The 21,869-nt window shown below is 58.0% G+C and overlaps 2 protein-coding genes across 4 annotated transcripts; one reads left to right on the top strand and one right to left on the bottom strand.

Annotated features, from left to right (window-relative positions):
* Positions 1–2,311: 2,311 nt before the first annotated feature.
* Positions 2,312–5,559, bottom strand: LRRC55 (leucine rich repeat containing 55). Of its 2 annotated transcripts, XM_068944502.1 has the most exons (3): positions 5,466–5,559; positions 4,268–5,111; positions 2,312–3,358 (listed from the first exon to the last, which is right to left on the bottom strand). In XM_068944502.1, exons 2-3 carry the CDS (start codon positions 4,872–4,874, stop codon positions 3,123–3,125), a joined length of 843 nt encoding a protein of 280 aa, XP_068800603.1. In that variant the 5' UTR covers positions 4,875–5,111; positions 5,466–5,559; the 3' UTR covers positions 2,312–3,122. The 2 variants fall into 2 exon arrangements, with proteins under 2 accessions (XP_068800603.1, XP_068800602.1); XM_068944501.1 differs by lacking the exon at positions 5,466–5,559 and having other exon boundaries at positions 4,268–5,314.
* A 4,134-nt stretch (positions 5,560–9,693) lies between these two features.
* NLRP6 (NLR family pyrin domain containing 6) lies at positions 9,694–19,203 on the top strand. 2 transcript variants are annotated; one of them, XM_068944498.1, is made up of 10 exons: positions 9,694–10,012; positions 10,248–10,286; positions 10,591–12,313; positions 13,028–13,117; positions 13,460–13,633; positions 15,313–15,483; positions 15,810–15,980; positions 16,663–16,833; positions 17,513–17,683; positions 18,542–19,203. In XM_068944498.1, the coding sequence occupies exons 1-10, from the start codon at positions 9,694–9,696 to the stop codon at positions 18,630–18,632; spliced, it is 3,120 nt and encodes a 1,039-aa protein (XP_068800599.1). In that variant the 3' UTR covers positions 18,633–19,203. The 2 variants fall into 2 exon arrangements, with proteins under 2 accessions (XP_068800599.1, XP_068800600.1); XM_068944499.1 differs by lacking the exon at positions 15,810–15,980 and having other exon boundaries at positions 18,542–19,191.
* The last annotated feature ends 2,666 nt before the right edge of the window (positions 19,204–21,869 follow it).

The raw sequence follows: 21,869 nt of genomic DNA on the forward strand, positions 1-21,869 counted from the left end.
TTTTGGGGGGGGGGGGGAAATACCCCCCCCCCCCCGCGCCCCATCACCGGCTGCGCTTTGCATCCGGACGCCCAGGGAGGCCGCGGCGGGCGCCGTTCGCACCTCTCCCCCCGCCCAAAGCAAATGGTCGGGGTGGAGGGGGGGGGACGAGCTGCCGAAAAGCGGGGTCTGGGGGGCGGGCAAGGGGGCCGGCAGGGGGCTCGGGGGGGGGCCTTAAGGCGAGGCGGTTTGGGGGCGCAGGGTGACCCGGCGCTGACCCAGGCCGCCATCTGGGTTGTCCCCCCCCCCCCGTCCTCGTCCTTGTCCCCCTCCCGGTCGGGGCCACCCGGGACCCGGAGCTGCTGCCGGAGGAGGAATAACAGGAAACGTCGGCGAGGCGACAAGGCGGCTAATGCCTTCTGCAGGCTGCGGGCCGGCCGGGCCCCCCCCGGCCCCCCGGCCCCCCCCGGCCGCCTTCCCCTTCCCGGCCGGGCTGGGCCCTTCCGGCCGCCGAGGGAAACTGAGGCACGGCGCCGGCAGGAGGAGCGAAAGACAGACGGAGAAGCAGAAGAGCCGGAGCAAGGGAAGAGCAAAAAGGAAAAGAAACGGGGGGGGGGGAAGAGAAGGAGAGGAGGGAAAGAGAGAAGGGCAGAAAGAAAAAAAAAAAGGGGAGGAGAGAGAAAAAAAAGAGAACGCAAGAGGAAAGGGAGAAGGAAAAGAAATGTGGAGACGCACAGGGAAAAAGAGAAAAGGGGAGAGGGAAGGGAAAGGGAAAAGAAAGGAAGAAAAAAGAAGGAAGGAAGGAAAGAAGAGAGAAACAAAGGAAAGAGAAAAAGAAAAAGGAAAAAGGAAAAGAAAAAGGAAAAGGAAGAAAAAAGAAAGAAAAAGGAAAAGGAAAAGAAACAGAAAAAGAAACAAAAAAAAAAGAAAAAGAAAAAAGAAAAAAAAAGAAAAAGGAAAAAGAAAAAGAAAAAGAAAAAAGAAAAAGAAAAAAGGAAAAGGAAAAGAGAAATAAAAAGAAAGAAAAAGAAAAAGAAAGAAAAAGAAGAAGAAGAAGAAGAAGAAAAAGAAAAAGAAAAAGAAAAAGAAAAAGAAAAAGAAAAAGAGAAAGAAAGGGAAAAGAAAGGGAAAAGGAAGAAGAACAAGAGGAGGAGGAGGAGGAGGAGGGGGAGGAGGAGACAGGCGCCGGCGGCGCCCGCACACGGCGGCCTGCCCGGCGAGCGGCGGCCCCGCGGGACCCCCCGGCCCGGCCCCCCGCGGCGGGGGAGCCCGCAGCCGCCCCTCCCTGCCCGCTGCCCCGCCGTGCCGGCCGGCCCCGACCAAATGGTCTGAGGCACCAAGGCGCCAGCCGAGAAACGCCGCGGGCCCTCGCCTCGGCCGCGGCGCCGGGGCTCAGCCTCGCCCTGGGTGCCACCTCGCCGCGGGCGCAACCTCACCACGGGTGCCACGGCACTGTGGGGTGCAACCCACCACGGGTGCAACCTCGCCGTGGTGCCACCTCACTGTGGGTGCAACCTCGCCAGGGGTACAATCCCACCACAGGGTGCAACCATAGCTGGGTACCACCTCACCGTGGGTGCAACCTCGCCAGGGGTACAATCCCACCACAGGGTGCAACCATAGCTGGGTACCACCTCACCGTGGGTGCAACCTCGCCAGGGGTACAATCCCACCCTGGGTGCAACCGTAGCTGGGTGCCACCTCACCATGGGTGCAACATCACCATGGGTATAATCCCACCCTGGGTGCAATCTCAGGTGGATGCAGCCTCGCCAGGGGTACAATCCCAGCCTGGGTGCAACCTCGCCACGGGTGCCATCTCACCATGGGTGCAACCTCACCATGGGTGCAACCTTGCCACGGCTAAAATCCCACCCTAGGTGCAAACGTAGATGGATGCAACTTCACCACGGGTGCAACATCACTGTGGGGTGCAACCTCACCATGGACACAACCTCGCCATGGTGCAACCTCACCATGGGGATAGTCCCACCCTGGGTGCAACCTCAGGTGGATGCAACCTCGCCGTGAGTGCCACCTCACCATGGGTACAACCTTGCCATGGATACAATCCCACCCTAGGTGCAACCACGGATGGATGCAAGCTCGCCATGGATGCAACCTCGCCGTGGGTGCCACCTCCCCACAGCAGCACTGGGTCACCCTGAGTGAGTGGGCTGGCAGCCTGAGCAAGGCGGTGCCCCACAGGGGCTTGCCATGGGGACCATAATGGGAGACGCCGGGCCCTGGGAGATGCTCGGCGGCTGGGCAGCCCGGTGCCCGCGGTGGCGGTGGAGCCGCCGAGCCGGCGCGTTGTCGCTCTTTTCCTGTTTTCCAAGCTTTTTTTTTTTGGGGGGGGGAGGGGGGGCTGGATTGTAAACCACACGCGCGGCTCTGCTTGGACCCCACCGGAAACGCGGCAGTGGTGGTGGGGGGGGAAAATAAAATAACTGGCGGGACAACCCTCGTCTCACCGGCGACGGCAGCTTTCACCCTCGCTCCGGTTTCCCGGCGTCCTCGCTCGGAAAAAGGGAAGCGGGCGACCTGAGCGCCGGCGGGAACTGAGGCCCGGCGCAACTCGACGCGCGTGTGGCCGCGGCCCCGGCGCCCGGTCCCGGGTGAGGGAGGGCTGCAGCAGGGCGGCAAGGGGCTGAGCCCAGGGGAGAACGCGTGGGCGGGCGAGGAAGCCGTCGCGGCAGGACGGAGGGGTTGTTCGCTTTTCTTGGCTTTTGTTTTTTTTTTGTTTTTTTTTTGTTTTTTTGGGGTGTTTTTATCCCGTTCTCAGTCCGTTTCTGAGGTTCGTTCACCTCCTGGCTTTCTTCGGCAAAGATTTTTCGGCAAATCTGCTGCGCTCCTCAAGCCAGGCAAAGTCTCCAAAGCCAAAGGCCAGGGGCCGGGGGAGAGTCGCCTGCCCGACTCGGTGCCACCACGCCACTGTCACGAGCGCTGCCGGGTCTCAGCCGGAGTTAGGGGTGCCAGGCTCTGCTTTTTGGGGGAGGGTGTTTGGGGGGGGGAGAGGAGAGAGCAGGGCGACGGAGCAGCTCGTGACGGCAGCGAGGGGCAAGGCGGCCGAGCGGGAGCCGATCGGTCACCGAGGCTTCCTCGCCGGAGGCAGCGGTGGGACCGGCCAGCGCCGTCCGTACCTAGATCTCCTCGTCCTCGCTGGCTTTGCTCCAGCGGTGGCAGCAGTTGGCCGTGATGCCCAGCAGGAAGTTGGTGGCCACCGAGGCGATGGAGACCACGAAGCCCACGAAGGCGATGAAGAGATAGTCGTCCAGCGTCAAGGTGAGGTGGCAGGCCTTGAAGCTCTCCTCCGTCAAGGAGAAGAGCAGGGCGCCTTCCACTTCGGGTGGTGCCCGGCACTCGGCCAGCTGTGAATCTGCAACGCGGGGTGGGGAGCCGGCGCTGGGATGCGGCCCTTCCTTGAGCCCTCCTGAACCGATCTCCTCGAGGTCTTCCTCCATGCGCCCTCCCGAACCGATCTCCTCAAGGTCTTCCTCCATGCGCCCTCCCGAACTGATCTCCTCGAGGTCTTCCTCCATGCACCCTCCCGAACCGATCTCCTCAAGGTCTTCCTCCATGCACCCTCCCAAACTGATCTCCTCGAGGTCTTCCTCCATGCGCCCTCCCAAACTGATCTCCTCAAGGTCTTCCTCCATGCACCCTCCCAAACTGATCTCCTCAAGGTCTTCCTCCATGCACCCTCCCAAACTGATCTCCTCGAGGTCTTCCTCCATGCACCCTCCCAAACTGATCTCCTCAAGGTCTTCCTCCATGCACCCTCCCAAACTGATCTCCTCAAGGTCTTCCTCCATGCGCCCTCCCGAACTGATCTCCTCAAGGTCTTCCTCCATGCACCCTCCCAAACTGATCTCCTCGGGGTCTTCCTCCATGCTGGGCGCCCAGCCCCGCTGCCTTCCCCCACTCCCCCCCACCCAACCAAGCCCAACTCCGGCTTGGAGATGGCCACCATCACCACCGCCACCACCACCGCCACCACTGCCACCGCCACCACCACTGCCACCACCACCACCACCGCCGCCACCACCACTGCCACCACCACCACGGCCACCACCACTGCCACCACCACGACTGCCACCACCACCGCCACCACTGCCACCACCACTGCCACCACCACCACCACCACCACCATGGCCACCACCACGGCCACCACGGCCACCACGGCCACCACCACCGCCACCACTGCCACCACCGCCACCACTGCCACCACCACCGCTGCCACCACCACCGCCACTGCCGCCACCGCCGCCGCCGCCGGGGCGCCTACCTGAGCTGCAGCGTTGGACGCGGCTCCTCAGCCACTTGAGGAAGGGCTCCATGGTGCAGCCGCACACCCAAGGGTTGCCGCCGATCTGCAAGCTGACCAGACCCGGCAACCCTTCGAGGGCCTCCAAGCTGAGGGCGGCCAAGGCGCCGTAGCTGAGGTCGAGGTCCCGCAGCTGAGCCAGACCCCGGAAAGCCTGCGGGTGCACGCGGCGTAAACCCGGGTTGTGGCTGAGGTCGAGGCGCACCAAGGCGCCGGCCTCCAGGAACGTGTCGGCGGCCACGTGGCTGAAGTTGTTGTAGCTGAGGTCGAGGTGGGCCAGGCGGCGGGCGGCCAGGAAGAGGCCGGCGGGCAGGTCGGCCAACGAGTTGTTCCTCAGGTCGAGCACGCGCAGCTCGGCGTAGCAGGCCAGGTAGCCCGGCGGGATGCTGGCGATGCGGTTGTGGGCCAAGCTGAGGTTGCCCGTGTCCAACGGCAGCTCGGGCGGCACCGAGAAGAGCCGCCGCTCGCTGCAGTCCACCGCTTGGCCGCGGCACGCGCACGGCGCCGGGCAGCCGGCGCCCGCCGCCACCGCCGCCGCCGCCACCGCCAACCAGGGGCTCAGCAGCATGACGCCGCCGGCCCCGCTCAGCGCCCGCCGGGCGCCATGCCGGGGTGGTGGTGGTGGTGGTGAACGTCAACGCGGGCCGGGCCGGGCCGAGAGGACGGGGCTGCCGGCGGCCATGCCGGGGGGCCCGACGGGCTCGAAGCCTCTCGCGTCGTCCGCCTACCGAGGCGACGAGCGGCCGGCCGGCCACATGCCGAAGGTCGGGGTGAATCCCGCCGGCTCGGGTGGGTTTGCGGCCGCCTAACGCCGGGAGAGGAAAACGCGACACGTGGCGGAGGCGGCGGCCCTCCCGCTTCAGGCCCGAAAACCGGCCTGCCCGACCCCGCCGACCTTGAAGGGCGGGTGCTCGGGGTGTTGGGGGGGAGACGGAGGCACCCAGTTCCCCCCCCTCCACCCCCCCAAAAACCATGGTGGCCTCCCTTGTGCTCACCCACCTCACCCATCCGCCCTGCTCCATCCTTTCCCCCCCCCACACCTTCTCCATCACCAGTTCCCCCCCTAGGCCAACCATCTCCTTCCCCCCCCCCCAAAAAAAAAAATAAATAAACAAACCCGCCTTTGCGCCCACCCTCCGCCTCCATCGGGGCGACATACTCACGCGCCGGCACCCGCGGGCGCCCCGGCCGCCGCAGGCCGGGAAGTTGGGTGCGCGGCGGCGGCGTCTCGCTCCCGCAGCGGCGGCGAAGGATGCTGCCGAGCCCCGGCCGGGCGAGCGGGGCTTTTCCCCACCTCCTCCCTTCCTCCCTTCCCTCCTCCTCCTCCTCCTCCTCCTCCTCCCTTGTCTCTCTTTCTCTCTCTGCTTTCTTTTTTTTTTTTTTTTCCTGGAGGGCCCAGATACTGACGTTTTCGGTGTCTCTTAGCAACTGCCTCCACATCTCTGAGCAACAGGAGAGCGGGATGCGGGAGCCGAGCGGCGGCGGCGGCGGCCGAGGGCACCGAGACCCCCCTGGGGTGGTGGGGGGGAACAGCCGCTCTGCCACCCTGCCCTTTTCATTAGCACCCCCTCATCCCCCCCCTTCCCCAACCGCTGGCCCCCTTCCCCTCCCCAGGCTCTTTTTTTTTGTTTTTTCTCACGGCTCTTTTGGGCCGAGCGGCCGAAATCCTGCTCTGGCCAAGCCCTGGGGTTACAGCCGCCCCGGAGGGGAGGATTCGCCGGGGGCTGCTGGTATATCGTGACCGGCGGCGGCGGCATCATGTTTCGGGAGGGGAGCAAAGCGCCGAGGCGAGAAGACGAGCGGTCGTCTCCATCCGCCTCTCGTCCTGCCTTCGAGCCTCGGGGCGGGGGGGGGGCACAGAGATCCACCGCAACCCCGCCGAGTGACGAGCCAGGTCTGGGGGGGGTCTCTGCAGGAGAGAGGGGCTGAGGCCTGGGCTCCTGAGCCGTGGGTGCGGGTCCAGGGGCGGGCTGCTCGGGGCAGTTACGGCCCTCGGGGAGTTCCCCACCGTTTCGGCTAAGGCACGGCTCCCTGTGGCCCCCGTTACAGGCTGCCGTCAGCACCGCACAGCGCCCCGAAGCAGCTGGGAAAAAATTCAGCGCTTGAGGGCAGGGGAAGAGCTGGAGGACGAGCGCTTCGAAACATCATGAGGCCTCTTCTGGCTCTCGCCGCCGAACACGCAAGAGGTCTCACCAGCGCCAGGCTTTTGCAGTCGAGGCACTCCCTGGGGGAATAGCAGGGGACAGGGATGCTCTGGGACAGGGATACCAGGGGACAGGGATGCTCTGGGATACGGATGCTCTGCAACAGAGATGCTCTGGGACAGGGATGCTCTGGGATACGGATGCCTGGGACAGGGATGCTCTGGGATACGGATGCTCTGGGACAGGGATGCCTGGGACAGGGATGCTCTGGGATACGGATGCTCTGGGATACGGATGCCTGGGACAGGGATGCCTGGGACAGGGATGCCTGGGACAGGGATGCTCTGGGATACGGATGCTCTGGCATACGGATGCCTGGGACAGGGATGCCTGGGACAGGGATGCCTGGGACAGGGATGCTCTGGGATACGGATGCTCTGGCTGCTGGAGGAAGGAGGCTGGCAGGAACGGGGGCCATGACTTAGCGTCACGGCTGGGAACAACCTGGTTTCGTTTTAGCCTGCCGGCGAGGGGCCCAACCACCTCTCCTGCCCCGGCGCGAGCAGCACCTGCCAAACCGCACGCACGACTTTCTGCCGATGAGCAGGAAGTACATAGGAAGGGCAATCGGCAAAAGCCACAAAACCATCTCAGAGGATGCTTCGGGGCCATGAACCCGGCAGAGCTCCTGTTCGGGCAGCAGGTCGGTGCTGCCGGCCCCGGGCTGGGAGCAAAGCCCCTTCCTGGGGCTGCTGGGCTGATCGCAACGGGCTCTGGGAAACATTTTTGTCAGACGGCCCGGCCCGAGCCCCTCCTGGAGCGACAGGGAGGAGGAGAGCAGCCTGCAGGGCGCAGCCACCTCCAGGACCCTCCTTTGCAGCGGCCAGATGTGGCCACTTCCCTGCAAGGTGTCCCCTGGCCTGGGGGCCAGGACATTCAATTACTACGATACCGTAATAAAAACGCTGTTGAGGATCGACTATCTTTCTTTTTTGGAGTCTCCAGCATCATGCTAAAAGTACTAGGCCGGCGCTTTACAAATATACTAAGTTATTTCTCCGCTCCCTCTGTTCCCACTAACGAACTTGCACCAACCTGAATGCCAGCACTGCAAAGACTGGTAAAACTCAAGAGAAAGCGGAGCTTGCGAGGCGCTTGTCAGCGCCGCTTACAAAGGACGCTGTTTTGGGTTTCTTTCCATACGAAATACATTTTTCGCTTGTAATTATGAGTGGCAGAAAGCCAAAAGCCAAACCTGTTTTCGGATTTGAACATAGCGCGTTCATGCCAAGGTGAGGTTTTACCCTTTTAAACGCTTTGCAATCAGTTCAGCAGCTTTTGCTCGTGTCGGACTTGCCTTGGCGGGGCAAGGGGCACGGCCTCGGTAAGGACACGCGCGGTTTTCCGACAACTCTAGTTTTTAATCTACGAAATGTATTAAAATAAACAGGTTTTGCACAAGGATGGGAGCTCTGCGTGGGGCACCGCCGGCCTCAGTTTCCCTTCACACCCTGCACTTTCTGCATCTGCTGCAGAGCCGCTCGGGGCGGGGGGGGGGGGGTGAGGGGGGCCGTTTTGGCAACTTCACTTGCAGAATTAGTATTTTCTGCGTGTTTCGGCACGCGTGTTGCCTGGGGTGCCAGATGCACTTTCCTGGGCGGTGCCACAGCTCCCACGCGCCGCAGGGGCCTCGCTCGGGCCGGCGGATGCTCCCCGGGGAAGGGCAGGCACCCACCCGTGCCCACCGCCGGGGCCACCTGCGAGGCCCCGGCGGAAGCGCGTTCGTACATTTTGACGGCTCGTTTGACACCGCCATGCCAACAGACCCATGCGTTGATAAAAGAGTGTTTGCCTGCAGCTATTTTTTGCAAATAGCTCGGGGGGGGGGCTGCATTTAGCCTGGATTTAGCCTCCCAGGCTGCTCTTTGCCCCAGCCCTTTCCTCAACCTACCCAGCTCTCTTGACAGCAGCTCTGGGAGATCCCGTTAGCTTTGCAGGTCTTATCATCCCTATGGCAGCGTTTGCTGAAGCTACCTGAGACTTTGAAGCTTTCCGTTCCCCCAAAACTCCTGTGATGTGACCGGTTTCCCCAGATCAGGGGGTAAATGTGCCTAAAGGAAAAGAGGAAATGAGAAGGCAGTGACAGCATGGGAAAAGGCAAATTCTCACCAGATAAGTAAGTGTCACCTAAGCGATAATGAGGTCTGCTGGGCTGCTAGAAAGAGAGGCTGGTGGCAAAGAGCGAGCAAAGCACCCCTGAGAACCTTGCAAAACCCAAGCGCGTTTTCACGCGCGGAGAAAACGCACGAGAGCCGGTCTCACAGCTCGGCAAGGGGTGCCAAAACGCGCTGGTGACCCCCAAGGAGGCAGGAGAGCAGTAACGCCTCCTCCTAGGCGCTGTCCGGGCCGCCGCAACGCGGCCAGACACCGCAAGGGGTGTCGAGGCTCGCTGGCCTCAGCCTCCTCGGAGGGCTCTGTGCCTTCAGCTGTTTGTTGCAACCCGAGAAGGAAGCCAGCCATAAAAGGAGAAAAAAAGAGACTCAGAAAAGATGTGAAGAGCAAGAGTTAACAGCAACCTGAGAGGAGAGGAAACAGACCCGTGTTTTGAAAGCAAAAGCCTGCCCTTACGGGAAATCAGAGCACTTTTGCAGCTCACCAGACTCAGGTGCTCCTTCGCGACGAAAGCCCTCGGCAGCCCTCAGCGCTGCACGGTGAGTCCCATGGGTTGCTCTCCTGGCGGGAACGCTGCTCTCCTGGTGGAGACACTGCTCTCCTGGTGGGGACATGGGTCTCCTGGTGGGGACACTGCTCTCCTGGTAGGGACGCTGCTTTCCTGGTGGGGACATGGCTCTGCTGCTGGGGACGCTGCTTTCCTCATGGGGACACGGCTCTCCCGGTGGGGACATGACTGTCCTGGTGGGGACACGGCTCTCCTGGTGGCTGCACAGGGCCGTGAGAGCCTGGGTGGGTGCAGGTCTGCAGAGTGGAGCTGCAGGGGCTCACGTGGCTGTGGAGGCTGCCTTGCAGGCACCACCGTAGGTGCTCGCTGCTCGGGGCGCACTTCTCAGGGTGGGATCAGCGTCCCGCAGCACCCACCGCGCTCTCCAGGGGGTGGCAGCGGGAGAGCTGCAGGCGCGATGGCAACACCGGCACAGCAGGGCTGGCAGCACGTCTGCGAAGCCCACCGCGGCCAAGGCGATGGCCTCAACCCTCCTTTCCCCGTCAGAGGCGCTGGGTCTCCCCATGGGGCTGCTCAGCAGCAAGAGCAGCACCTCCAGCAGAGGCAGCTTCCAGGGCATTGCTGGGGAGCTGCTGTTCAACGCCCTGGAAAAGCTGTCGGAGATGGATTTTAAAAGATTTCGGGATGTGCTGGCGCACGGAGACCTCCAGGGCCAACGCTGCATTCCCTGGGGGCGGCTGCAGAAAGCCGACCGGACCGACACGAAAAACCTCATGCTGCGTTTCTACGGTGGAGACGCCGCCCTGAACGTCGCTGAGGCCGTGCTGGAGCAGATCCATCTCCGCGACACTGCAGCCTGGCTCCGGGAAGAGAGAGAGAAAGGTGGGAAAGCTGAGGCTGGGCTCCTTCAGCAGGAGCCTCCCCTGGATTTGGGTGCCCGAAGGGGAAAACCTGCCTGGGGAAGGGGGCTGAAAAGCAGTCGGGGGGCCCAGGAGGAGCAGCGCAGCCCGGGCTCTGCAGAGACGTCGTCCCTCCCTGCTGTGCCCGGGGGCTTGGGGGAACCTGGTGGGGGTCTTCAGTGCCAACTACTAATGGCTCCCTGCAATTTCTCTTCCAGCCCTGAGGCGCGCTGCCTTCTCAAGTTCGTCGGTATCAGGTAGGCACCGTCGTGGCAGGCGTGCGGGGTGCTGGTGCCACTGGCATCGGCAGCCCTGGGGTGCTGAGGTTGGGGGGGAACCGGCATCAAACTGGGTCTGCAGGCCCCTCGCCTGAGCATCGCCCGGAGGAGGTGGTGGTCAGCCCTCCTGAGTGACCAGGAGGGCTTTGCCATGAGAAGGGTTGTACAGGATGCGGGGCGACACGAAACCTGCATTTTTCTGTTATGGCGTTTTCATCAGAAGATTGACAGACATCATGTGAAATGTTTCCTGAAACTCTGATGTGGCCTGTCACCATTTCAGATTATAAGAAGAATTACAAAAAGGATATCCGCAACGCTTACAGCAGAATGAAGGACCGAAATGCCCGTGTCGGTGATAAAGTGAGCCTGAACCACAGGTACTCAAAGCTTGTGATCGTCAATAAACACCGAGACGAAGAGCAGCGGGAACATGAGATCATGGCCATGGGCCGGAGGCACACAGAGATCATGAAGGAGCAAGCCAACTCCTCTGTCACTGTAGACGACCTTTTTAAGCCCAGCCCGGATGGGTGGACCCCCAAGGTCGTAGTGCTCCTGGGAGCTGCAGGCATCGGGAAGACGATGACTGCCAGGAAAATCATGTTGGACTGGGCGTCAGACAAGGTGTTTGTGGAGTTTGACTATGTTTTCTACATACACTGCCGGGAGGGCAACCTTCTCACCAGCGAGGCGAGCGTGGAAGACCTGATCTCCAGGTGCTGTCCCAGCGGCTTTCCCCCACTCACCGAGATGCTGAAGAACCCAGAGAAGCTCCTGTTTGTGATCGACGGCTTTGATGAGCTGCGCTTTTCCTTTGATCGGCCTCAGGCCGACCTGTGCTCCCAGCCCTGGGAGAAGAGGCCAGTGGACATCATCCTGAGCAGCCTGTTTCGGAAAACAGTTCTCCATGATTGCTCGCTGCTCATCACCACGCGGCCAGCCGCACTGCAGAAACTCAGCAAGTGCCTGGAGTGCGAGCGCCACGTGGAAATTCTCGGCTTTTCTGAGGCAGAGAGGAAGGAGTATTTCCACAAGTTTTTTGAAAACAGGGAGCAGGCGGCCACAGCCTTTCAGTTTGTCCGAGGGAACGAAACGCTCTTCACCATGTGCCTCGTGCCCATCATGTGCTGGATTATCTGTACTGTCATGAAGCAACAGCTCAGCAGAAAGAGGGATCTCACGCAAAGCACGAAGACCATGACGGGAATCTATATTCTCTACCTCTCCGCGCTGCTCAGCTCGCTGAGCAGCGAGTTGAAGCAGAGCATGCCCGAGGTGCTGCGGAGGCTGTGCTCCCTGGCTGCTGATGGGGTCTGGAAGCAAAAAGTCCTGTTTACGGAGGAGGAGGTGCATGAGTACGCGCTGGAAGACAGAAAGGTCCTCCCGCTCCTCCTCAATGAGCACACCTTCCACAAAGACATCGACTGCATCAGCACCTACAGCTTTATCCACCTCAGCTTCCAGGAGTTTTTCGCTGCTCTCTTTTATCTACTTGAAGATGAAGGAGAAGCACAGATGCTTCCAGCTGATCCTACGAGGGATGTGAACAAATTGCTAGAGAACTACAGCAACTCGAGGAACTACTTCATGTTAACTGTGCGGTTCCTGTTTGGTCTCTTAAATGAGGAACGAAGAAATACTCTGCAGAAGGAAACTGGGTGTAAAATTTCACCAAAGATTACGCAAAAATTACTCACATGGCTTCAGGAAAGCCAAAAAAATGCCTTAGCTGTTCTTACGCAGGAGACCACAGTGATTCGGGAGCTGGAGCTCTGCCAGTGCTTATATGAAATCCAAGACGAGCGTTTTGTGACAACTGCTTTGGATCATTTCACAGGAATGTACTTCCGAGGAGTCAATCTTAACCAATTTGATCAAATTGTCCTTTCGTTCACTATAAAAAACTTCCCCAGACTGGAGTCACTTGATCTGGGACATTGCTCCTTTATATGGGACGACCCCAAGGATTACACAGGCCTGCAGCCGGCAAAGCAGATGTATCCGTATGTAAGACCCTGAGTCGCAAACTGGCAAACTCCCTTCGAGCTGAAACACTTTTGATAACTCAGGAAAGGCCAGATGAGCCGTCCTAAAGCCAGGCTCCCCTCCTGCCACTCAGTGCCCTGGGTGGGAGCTGCCTGGGGCTACATTTGACCATTTTGGACCTTTGCAAGGGTGGGGGGGGCTCTTCCGAGGTGCAGGGATTTCCGGGTCAGAGAGTCTTCCTGCAAGCAGCACAAACACCGGACTCTCTGTGCACAGCAAGGCAACGAAATCAGCCACAATCTTCGGTTTCTTGGTGCTAACCTCTTTCCCATAGCAGTTCGGGGGAGGAGCTCACACTGTTCAAAGCTGCCTGCCGTGCGCCCTCGGTGATGCGGGGCTGCCTGCTCCTTTTCCTCCCCTCCCGGTGTGTCGGCACCAGGTAGCACTTGAGGCAGGGAAAGCCCCGGGCAGGGCAGGGGTTGGCGCAGGCACCTCTATATCCTTCTGGGGCAGAGCTGTGCAGGACCCATTGCGCGCCCAGCTGAGAGACGCTGCCGAACCAGCCAGCCTGAGCTGACGGCTGCCGCCGGCAGCGCTGCTGGCTGCGACTCTGCCAGAAGCCACCTGTAGGGCCTTGCCACAGGTGCAAGGGGCTACTTCTACAGCCGTGAACTCGAAATGCAATCGGTGGCCAAGGAGCAACATTCAAAGCATCTCTTCTTTGTTTTTAGGGAAAAACAGCAGGAGGAGGGAAAGGAGTCACCCATCCACCTGCTTTGCCAAGCCTTGGAAAAGTCAGGCTGTGAATTAAAGACATTAAGGTAATAGCTCTTTCCTGTCAGGCCAAAAGGGAAAACAAGCAAACTCCAGTCTTTTTACCGCACGGGGTGAGAGTTGCATCTTAGCGGAGTTGTTGAGGGCAGGTTGCTGGTGCCAGCCAGCCAGGACTTCCTGCTGCGCCGGGAGGATAACCCCACTCCACTGCGATGTGTGGCACGGCGGGACAGGCTGTTCTCGTGCTTCCCGGGGGCCATCCCTGAAAAGCAACCCAGTTTCTGGACGTTTTCAGTGGTGGCCATCTCGAAGAGCGGTCGGCCGGTGCTTCCTTGGGTCAGGGAAGCTGCGCTGAGCCCTGTGGCTCCTCTCTGCCTGTCTCTTTGCAGGTTTGATCAGTGTCAACTCACAGGTGCCTGCTGCAGGGCTCTCGCCCCTGTCCTCAGAGCAAAAACCACCCTGATGGAGCTGGACCTGGGTGGGAACAAAGAGCTGAGCGATAGAGGCGTGAAGCTGCTGTGCGAGGGCCTGAACCACGCCGCCTGCCAGGTGCAGACACTGCGGTAAGGGATGCCGCGCTCCTCCGCGCACCTCCCCGGCTGCCCCGTGGGTGATGGGACGTGCAGCTGGGGCCGACACGAGTGCCCAGCTCCGGGTCACCGCTTGCCCCGTGCCCGGTCTGCCCGGTGGTGCGGCAGGAAGGGTCTGCACCTTACCTGAAAGGCTGCAGGACCATTTCTCTCTTCTCCTTACGAGGCAGGATGGGGGAGAAAAAAAAGAAATGAGAAACAGCCAGTCACTCGTGCTGCCTTTGCTGAAGATAGCTTGAGACAAGACAGACCTATTTCCCAAAGGGTCCTGCCCCTTATTATTGCATTTCCTGTTAACATAATTTGCTTCCACATTTTTAAAATGAGTCTCCTATGAGGCGACGCCGAGGTTGGCCCGAGGGTTCAGATTTCATCTGCCTAGACATTTTATGTGCAATGAATAAATGCACATCATCAACGGTTTCGAAACGTAAAGAAAAAAAGGACCAGTTTTACTAGAACACAGTAGGAAAGGAGGAGGTATAACCCATGTCAAGTGCCTAGGTCAGACAAAAAAGTTATAGCAGGGGTCTTCGTTACTGTCTCTGCTGTCTCCTTGTTAGGGTCTGGCTATCTCTGTCCCCCTCCTCGCCCCCCAGGCACTTTCTCCGCAGGCCGCAGGTGTTTTCAGGCCCCAGTGAGCCCAGGCAGCGGCAGGGCAGGCCGTGCACCGTCGAGAAACATACACCTGCAGAAGGTGCATGCATCTGGCGGACCACCAGCCTTCTCGGGGAACGGATGAACCAGCCCGTAGTGGTGTCCACCTTTTTCTTTCAGTATAGATTTAGGCTGGGCAATTAGCTTGGAGGGAATCTCTCTGAGACCTCAGAAGCACGGTGGATTAATCATGCCCATTCTGGCAAGAGGGTTTGTCCTCAGACTTTTACTCCAGGGCTGAACGGACACACTTTGGTTGGCTCATCCTGCCACGCCTGCAATACAGCATAATGCGATTGCTGCTGGGTATGTATTGCCTTGTGGCTGCATGTTGGCATTTCGTGACTTACAGTTTGGACATTTGCATTGTATTTCTCACTTTGGAGGGAGTTTGAGGTGTTTTCAGCATTGTTGCCCCCGGGGCCTTTGGAACAAGGAAATTCAACAGTAAATGGTTAACTGCATGTTCCTGCACAATGTGTGCCTGCCTTTGAAGAGGGATCTGCCGAGGCAGCCGACAGCAAGGTGTCCCCCTCTCTTGTCCAACGCAATATCCCCCTTTAGTGCCAGAGACACTGCAGGAGCCACTTCCGCACCCACAGGCAGCCTGGGGTCAGAAGCACCATGAGCTTCAGCCTTACAGGTTTTTGCTTCTTTATATGAACTGAGCATATTTTTCACCTTCTGTTTGCCTGGGGCCCTTTTCTCAGCATTAGGGGAGGGAGGTGACACTGTAGGCTGGCCTTGTTTCTCTTTCCGAAGTGATGGCGTGACAGAAGATGCAGTGGAGGGCTCAAAGGGGAAGGTCCTTTGGTCGGGGGCAGAGGAATTGTTGTCATTTTTAGCTGAAATGGCTGCTAAGTCGCATGCTCTGACCTGCCACACGGAGGACTGACGCCAGTGGGCCGGGAGGCGGAAAGGCTCAGTGGCAGCGACGAAGCGCCCGCAAGGGTCTCTGCGCGGCCAGGTAGCCCCACCTCTCATCTCTCCCGCAGGATGGGCTGTTGCAACCTCACGGCCGCCAGCTGCAAGGACCTCGCCGCTGTGCTCGGTGCCACGCCGAGCCTGGCCCACCTCGACCTAAGCGACAATCCCCTGGGCGACGGCGGTGTGCAGGAGCTGTGCAGGGGACTAACGCAACCCAGCTGCAGGGTGCAGAAGCTCTGGTACAGGGCGCCGGGCTCATGGGCTTGCTCCGTGGGGATGGCTCTTCCCAGTGGGAAATTTTAGGGCAAGGATGAAGCCCACAAGGGCAGTGGGGGCCACGCGACTGGGTGCGTAGGGTGCTGCTCTGGGAATCATCATCCCTTGCTGTGCCTGGGTAAGCGAGCCTGCCGTGTTGCATCGCTCCCTGCCTGCCTTAGCTGCACTACTAATAAATCAGCGTGACCATATCTTCGGGTTCATAAAGCGGTCAGTGATGTTCGGAGATGAGCTGCCAGGGGATAAAGCTTCGCGTAGGCATGGCATTCACCCCGTGTCCCCCGCACAGGCTGTGGCGGTGCTGCCTGACAGGGGTGGGCTGCAGGGCTCTCGCCACGGTGCTTCGCGCAAACTCGAACCTGACGGAGCTGCACCTGGGGGACAACAAGCTGGGGGACAGAGGCGTGCGGCGGCTGTGCGAGAGCCTGCAGGATGCCGCCTGCCGGGTGCAGACGCTGAGGTGAGGGGCTCCCCCGGGTGCTCCCCGAGGGCCGTGAGTCGTGGGCACCGTCGGGTGGGCACCAAGAACCTCTGCAGGCAGGATGTCCACAAGTTAAAAATATAAAGCAATTACCATCTAGCATGCAGGAGGTGGCAAGGATTTCATGCACTCCTAGGCATACAATAGTACGCTCGCTGCCCTCCTAAGACACCTAAACAGTGCTTGCTGGCCAGGCATGCATCTGTCAGCAGGGGAAAGGTTTACCTGCTGGGATGCTGTCTTTCACCAGCTCCTTCAGCACTGACAACTCCAGTTTTCCCATTCAGATTGTATACCCTTCTGTGCTGATCTTTTTGCCTCGTGAGCTACTAACGAGCCCTATCTCAGCAGTCCTACGAACACAGGCAGTGGAAAGCCAGGCAGGGGAAACGGCTGCAGCAGGCTTGCAAAGCGCGAGCGGGTGGCAGCGCCTGCCCTGCCAGCAGAGGGGTAACACTCTGTAAAAGCGGGTTGGGTGGCATTTCCCAGGGTTTGGGCAATGTCTCCCTCACCTGCACAGCTATGCAGCCCTGGGAAAAGGTGCCCAGACTCGGCAGGTGGAGGCATTGCCCGTGCCGATCGGTGGGGAGCCGGCATGATGGGTCGCCGGAGCAGCTATGACAATGCCACCTGTGGCTTTTCTCCGTGTGTCCCTGCACAGGCTGTGGCGGTGCTGCCTGACAGAGGTGGGCTGCAGGGCTCTCGCCACGGTGCTTCGCATGAACCCGAACTTGACAGAGCTGCACCTGGGGGACAACGAGCTGGGGAATGCAGGTGTGCGGCAGCTGTGCGAGAGCCTGCGGGATGCTGCCTGCCGGGTGCAGATACTGAGGTGAGGGGCTCCCCTGGGTGCTCCGTAGGTGCAGTGAGCCACTGGGGCCAGGAGAATGCTCTTTGCAAGGACCAGCCACTACTCACCTGTGCTTCCCCTGACGGGTCTACCTCCGGCCGGTCACTGTTCCTCCCCAGGGCATGGGCATCCTTGGGTGGGCACCAAGAGCCTCTGAAAGCAAGGTGTTCGCAGCTTAAAAATAGAAGGAAATAATTTACTGGCTAGCATTTGGAAGAGATAGCTAGGATCTAATGCACTCCTAGGCTCACCACCCCAGTTGGGATGTGGCATCTACCAAAATTTTCAGGTGTATGTAGCTAGACGTTTTCCCCGTAAAGACCCCCCGATAATATTTCATGGCTCTGAGAAAAAATCACAGGGTATCCCAGTCAAAGGAAGGCCAAATTCTGCTCATGCCCATCTGGAGAGATGCTCCTTGTCCTGGGGAGATTATCTCCAGCCTGGAGCAAAGCTCTGGGGCAAGTTCCCCTGCAAGCTCCTTCCAGGCACATGGAGGATCAGAAGGTGACTGGGAACCTCCAGGTGCTGCCTCCTCGCTGGCCCAAGGGGGATGCGTAGGCAGCGAGAGTGAGGTTTCTGACTGCGAAGGACAGCACGTGCTAGCGCAGCTAGGAGACCCCCCCCCCCCCTTGCCATTCCCCAAATGTCTCTCTGGCAGCCTGTGGCAGTGCCGGCTCACTGAAGCTTGCTGCGCGGACCTCTTCACCATGCTCACTGCCAGCCAGAGCCTGGTGCACCTGGACCTGAGCGAGAATGACCTGGGAGACAGCAGTGTGCAGCTGCTCTGCGAGGGGCTCAGACAACCCACCTGCCTCCTGCAGAAACTGTGGTAAGGGACATTCGGCTCTGAAGCTGGGAGACGGCTCCCTGCGGGGAAGGGGACAAACCAAGCACGACGTGGGCCTCCAGCCCCCACCCCGCCATGTCAGTGCTCCTGGGTGTTCCCAACCTGCCCCAGGAGGCAGCAAAGTGTTTTCTGCAAAGCTATTGCTGCTCTATTCACCCTTTTCTGCAGCCTTGGTACCAGGGGCCAAACACACCTTGGGTGCTGAGCAGTTCAATGGGGAGAGCATTGCACTGGCAGCTGGAGCTGGCACCGCCTCCTGCCAGCTAGCAGGCACCGGCCGTGTTATTCCCCTCTCAGATCCACCGGCTGCTCATTTCTGGAATTAGCATGATTATAGCTGCCTCCTTTCTAAAGTGCTCGGTAACGTTTCAGGAGAAACTGCTAAGGCAGGAAGATGGTTGGATGCGTCTTATCTGCCCTCATGGAGGCAGAGATGGTTATTTCCCACGATTGCACCCTTCTCGCCTCCAGTGTGGTGGGCAGAGGCAAGGCAGGGGATGGCTGTGCCAGCAGAGGGGAGGAGCAGGATGCCCAGCTCCAGCTGCCGGGGCAGGACCCTGCCGGGACTGGGCTCAGCAGCACCAGCGGGGTCAGGGCTGTATCGTGCCTTGGCTGAGCTGTGGTTACCCAGTGGAGAGGGCTGTGTGGATTAGCCTCCGCCTCAGTTTCCCCTGTGCTCTGTGCTTGCTGAAGCAGAAGAAGCTGGCTAAGACAGAAAGCACCAGAAAATAACGCTGGCTGCTTTTTTATCCTTTTCTGTTTCCGGCTGTGCATTGCTGTGGCCAACAGGCATCAGTGGGGGCAGATGTAACCATTCCTCTTTCCTTCTCCTCTCCAAAGGTTGAAGAAAACTGGATTAAGTAAAGAAATGCTGCAGAATCTGGCTGCTCTAAAAGAAATAAAGCCCAATCTAAATATAGGATACATTTGACGAGCAGGACTCCATTCGACAAGGGGCTCTGGCACAGTGGCTCACTGACTGCACTTACACATGGGTTAAGAGGGGATCAGGAGCCTGGGAGATGTTTCCTCAACTTATTAGAGGTCCTTTTAATGCTGAAAGTACTTTTCAACATGTAGGGCCAGGGTCTGGCTGCACAGCCTCAGGGCTGACCCTCCTGAGGAGGGATTATCACTTGTTCATGCAGATGGTAACTCCTTCCAGGTCCTGTGCAGGTGGGAAGGGAACAGAGTGCTGAGGAAACTAGTGTAAGGGTGTAGGAAACTGGGATGAAGCAATGGATGAGCGTGTGCAACTTCCATTTCTGGACCCATACTGTTAGGAGTGCCCCAATGAACAAGCCTTGGATAAAGAGATTTTTCTTCACCTCCCATGGTTCATTCACTGTGACTTGTATAATTGATGAAGGTTTTCGTACTTCTGTCTGATTCCGTAACTCCCAGGAAGGTCTTCTCATGTCCTTTATGGATGTATACTTATTGTAGAGAATGACTATGTTGGTTATACTAATGTCAAATAAAGATCCTGTCCCAGGAATGTCTTCTCGCTGTGACATTTCCGTTCCTTCCTGCAGTCAGGGGCAATGCCCCAGGACACTCTGCCAGGGCCCAGTACAGGGCTGCCTGCAGGCAGCAGGGCTAGCAGCTCCCCCCTTCAGGCACTGGCAGGGGGAAGGCAGAAGAGATGGGACAACACTGGGGCTGCCTGCTCTCCCCCTGCAGAGCTGCTCTCCTCCACCCTGTCTCTCCTGGAAGGAGTCAGGCCAGGCTGCTAGAAGAAAACACTTTCTAGAGCCTGTTGCAGTCAGCCCAGCAGTGCTGCGGAGGACTTTGCTCTATGCCGAGGGCCAGTGGCACGGGCCTGCTGCCTAAACGGGGGCCCACATGGGGAACCAGCTCTCCCAGGGTCCCACTGCTGCCTGGCAGGGCTCTGCCAGCTTCTCAGCCCAGCCACATCTGCCAAAACTGCTTCACGGCTTTTGTCAATTGCCCTTCCCAGAGCGAGAACGCTCCGGCAGCAACTGTGGTTTTGGCAGGGGCCCTCCTGTGAACTTCCTGCTTACAGGCAGAAAGCTGTGGCTCTGGTTTGGCAGGTGCTGCTTGTGCTGGTGCGGTGGAGATGGTTGGGGCCTTTGTCAGCAGGCTGAAACAAAACCAAGTCATTCCCAGCCATGATCTTAACTCACAGCCCCTGTTCCCTCCAACCTCCTGCTCCCACTGCCAGCAAACCTCATTTGTGCAGCCAGGCACCTATAGCTCTCTCTCTCGCTAAAAGAGTGCTTGACCTTCATCTCCCTCGTCTTGTCAGGCACAGAAGTCATTGCCTCCTTGGCTACGTCTGAGGAGGCAACTCACTAGGCTAGCGTATGAGGGATGGAAGCTGGCTGGCAGGGAACAACCTGTGTCTCTGCTAGGGAGCTAGCTCAGACCCCTGCAAGGAGAGCTGTGTGCAAACCTGCCACCTGGGACCAGGCTCTGGCTCCTGAGCAGCACAGGGAGATTGTCTTGGAGAGGCCCATTGGCCCACCCGGGGCATGCCAGAACAGCACTTGAGGGATTGAGCAGGGTAGCCAGTCACGCTGCGGTTCTTGGATCTGGTCCCAGGGCTGGTTACCTCCGTAGCTCGAGCCTGAGATTGAAGTCTCGTCCTCATCGCTAGTGCTTATATCCTTTGCCATCAACTCATCAGCCTCTTTCATCCTTGCGTCATCTTGACGTTGTCTCACCATCGTCTTTGTGTCATCTCATCGACTCACCAGCATTGTCATCATCTTTGTGTCATCTCATCATCATCATCTCATCCTTGATTTAGCAGTATCCTCATCTTGTCATCATCTTTGCATTGTCTCATCGTCACCATCAACTCATCAGCATCTTCTTCTCACCACGGTCTTGTCATCAGCTCGTCATTGTGTGATCATCATCTCACTGTCATCCTTATCTTGTCATCATCTGATTGTCATCTAGTCATTCTCATTGTCTGATCATCATATCATCATCATCTCATTGTAGACTCACCAGCATCACTGACTCATCAACATTGTTGTCTTGCCAGCATCCCCTTTTTGTCACTGTCATTTTGTCATTATCCTCTTCATTGTCTTATCATCATCCTCGTCTTGGTGGTAGCATCTTCTTGTCGCGTTCATATCGTGATCATCATCGTCTCACCGTTCTCCTCATCTCATCTCCTTGTCTTCTCATTGTCCTTGTCTCATCATTGACTCACCATCTGGTTTTGTCATCACCTGATGAACTCACTGTCTTATCATCATCGTCTCAGTGTTGTTTCTTTGTCGTCTGGTTCTCATCATCACCTCAACACCTTTGCATTGTCATCTTGTCCCATCGTTATCTTGACATCTTTGCAACGTCATCCTGTGCCAAAGTCACCTCACCTTGTCAACATCTCTTCGTCATCTTTTTGGCGTTGTCTCAATTTTTTCATGCTGTCTCATCATCTTTTTGACTTCATCTTATGAACATCTCCTTATCATCTGGTCTTTTTACTATTATCTCGTCTCATTTAGTGTTGTCTCATTTTCTCAAAGTCATCTCATCAACATCTTGTTATCTTGTTTTTAGTCATTTTCTAAAATTTAGTTTTTTGGGCATCCTATCATCATTTTTTCACTGTTGTCTCATCGACATCTTAAAATGATGAGACTCGTTTGTGACATTTTTGACGTTGTCGCCTTATCTTTTTGTCTCGTTATTCCTCTGGCATAGTCTAATCTGATCTTGTCTCGTTATTACATCATCATCTGGTCTGTTTGTTATTTCATTATCATCTTGTTTCATCTTTATCTCATTCTCAACTTCACTGATCTCCCACTGTCTTTGACTTGTCTCATCTATGTGGTCCTTGACCCATCTTGCTGTCACTGTTGACACAGCCTATTGTCATCTCAACACTGCCACCCTCTTGTCATCAATTCATTCCCTTGTTGTCTCATCACCACGTTGTCGTCAGCACTGTCTCTTCGTCATCCTCTCTTCATCAACTTATCATCATCAGCTTGTCATCATCTTTTTTTTTTTTTTCATGTCACCCTCTGGTCTTGTCACCATCTGATCTCACCATCATTTTCTCACAATTTCATTGTCAAATCTCACCCCTCTCTTGGTATACGATCTTTTCTGGTGTCATCTTCCTAGTGTTAAATCATGAGTCTTTTCAGTGCTGTCTCATCACCTTTTTGACATC

The sequence above is a fragment of the Struthio camelus genome, chromosome 5 (assembly GCF_040807025.1).
Source record: "Struthio camelus isolate bStrCam1 chromosome 5, bStrCam1.hap1, whole genome shotgun sequence".
NCBI classification, from domain to species: domain Eukaryota; kingdom Metazoa; phylum Chordata; class Aves; order Struthioniformes; family Struthionidae; genus Struthio; species Struthio camelus.

Coding starts and splice junctions, on each gene's coding strand:
- LRRC55 (XM_068944502.1), bottom strand. CDS start 4,874: ATGCTGCTGAGCCCCTGGTTGGCGGTGGCGGCGGCGGCGGTGGCGGCG. Junction 3,359..4,267: donor CGTCCAACGCTGCAGCTCAG/GTAGGCGCCCCG, acceptor CCCGCGTTGCAG/ATTCACAGCTGGCCGAGTGC.
- NLRP6 (XM_068944498.1), top strand. CDS start 9,694: ATGGGGCTGCTCAGCAGCAAGAGCAGCACCTCCAGCAGAGGCAGCTTC. Junction 12,314..13,027: donor CCGGCAAAGCAGATGTATCC/GTATGTAAGACC, acceptor CTTTGTTTTTAG/GGAAAAACAGCAGGAGGAGG. Junction 13,118..13,459: donor TGTGAATTAAAGACATTAAG/GTAATAGCTCTT, acceptor GTCTCTTTGCAG/GTTTGATCAGTGTCAACTCA.